A 1,665-nucleotide genomic window follows, 5' to 3' on the forward strand; every position below is an offset into this window, starting at 1 on the left:
TTCGGAATCAGAGAAATGATTTCAATTCTTCTGAAGCCCAAATCCCAACCCTAGATCTTTGTAGGTTGGGAAGAAGCCATCTTGGATTTCCAATGGTTTAGTACACGCGCAACCATGCCACCTAGTGGTGAAACTAGATTTTGTATTTTCCTTTAAAAGAGGGGAAACGGGCTTCAGAAAAGGGGAAATTGTCCCGAATTCCAAAAGAAAAAATCCGCGTTAACTGTGTCTACAGATTCTAATTTTATAGCAGCATTGAGGGAAATACTGTCGATTTTCTTACAATAATACAACCATTTTTTTTTTTTTCAATGTAAACTATGTACTCTACAGTAAATTTCATGTAAATAACTATTGTACAATACAAAATAAAGTTCTATGTACAGCAAACATACGTATTGACTGACGTATTCATCATAGCGGGATTGAAACATCGCGTATTTCTGAAACACAAGTTTTCATACCTCAATCAAATCAAATATTTTTATTGTGATAAAATACAAACATAACAAGAATGTACACAATTTTTTTAATGCTAATTTATGAATGTTAAATAGAGTACCTAAAATTCGCGTGAACCATTTTGAAATACATGTTTAATATTTACGTAAATAAATATCATACGTAAATATTGATTTACGTATTCATTTACGTAATATTATTTATCAAATAATTTCGTAAATGAATGACTATTTGAATGAAATTTAAATGAACGTATATAAATAAATAAATATTTAATAATGGTACCACACACAATTCTGAATGTATCACCCGTGTCTTGTTCCAGCCAGTACAACTCAGATGAACTTCTGGGGAAGATTGGACAGCTTGTGGTTTGCCGTCACCGACTTGTTCCTCACCAACTTGTTCTACTACCCCAAACAAGTGGCTCTGATGGATAAGTACTTCAAGTATCCAGGCTACCAGAGCAGACCTCCCATGGTGGATATGTTGCGCAACATCTCCATGACTTTTCTGGAGCACGACATCAGCATTGGGGTACCCCAGGCTCTCACGCCTAACATGCTCTTCACAGGAGGCATGCACATCAAGCATGCCAAACCTTTACCACCAGATCTAGACAAGTACATGTCAGATGCCCCACATGGTGTCATATTCTTCAGTTTCGGGACGAATGTTCGGTTTGCCAACATGCCACCGTATGTGTTAAACGCTTTCGTAGAGTCATTCAGCAAGATAAAGCAGAAGATCTTGTGGAAGACGGACGTGGAGGTGGAAGTACCTCCTAATGTGCTCGTCAGGAACTGGTTTCCACAGGCAGATATTTTAGGTGAGTTTTGCTCTTTAATCTCCTTCAAGTGCGCTTGACAAAATTTTCCTGGAGTTTATATTGTTAGGACACACATTGAGAAGTCCTTTTGGTAAGTTATTATAACAACTAACTATCTTAGGAGAAGGGTACGTGACTACTTTTCATTCAAAACTAACGCCCGCCAGCCACTTACGCTCAGACCGCGGTCTCGGTCTGTAAGACGGTCTGGCATAATATGGACAAAGGCCTATCCCGCGTGGTAACATGACAGAAAATATACCACCGGTTTTACCAGTCAACCTGGTCTACATATGTTGTGAAGATCGAAAAAAAAACTTAATAAAAAAACGCCCTGGAAAAGAGATTCAATTCTTACTAGCGTCCTACAATCT

General features: G+C 38.1%; 1 protein-coding gene across 1 annotated transcript; it reads left to right on the forward strand.

Annotated features, from left to right (window-relative positions):
* The first annotated feature begins 762 nt into the window (after positions 1 to 762).
* Positions 763 to 1,351, forward strand: LOC113467370 (UDP-glucuronosyltransferase 2B17-like). The gene has a single exon (XM_026823500.1). The coding sequence runs from the start codon at positions 763 to 765 to the stop codon at positions 1,327 to 1,329; it is 567 nt and encodes a 188-aa protein (XP_026679301.1). The 3' UTR covers positions 1,330 to 1,351.
* Positions 1,352 to 1,665: the final 314 nt, after the last annotated feature.

This window comes from Diaphorina citri, unplaced genomic scaffold (assembly GCF_000475195.1).
Source record: "Diaphorina citri unplaced genomic scaffold, Diaci psyllid genome assembly version 1.1 scaffold463, whole genome shotgun sequence".
NCBI classification, from domain to species: domain Eukaryota; kingdom Metazoa; phylum Arthropoda; class Insecta; order Hemiptera; family Psyllidae; genus Diaphorina; species Diaphorina citri.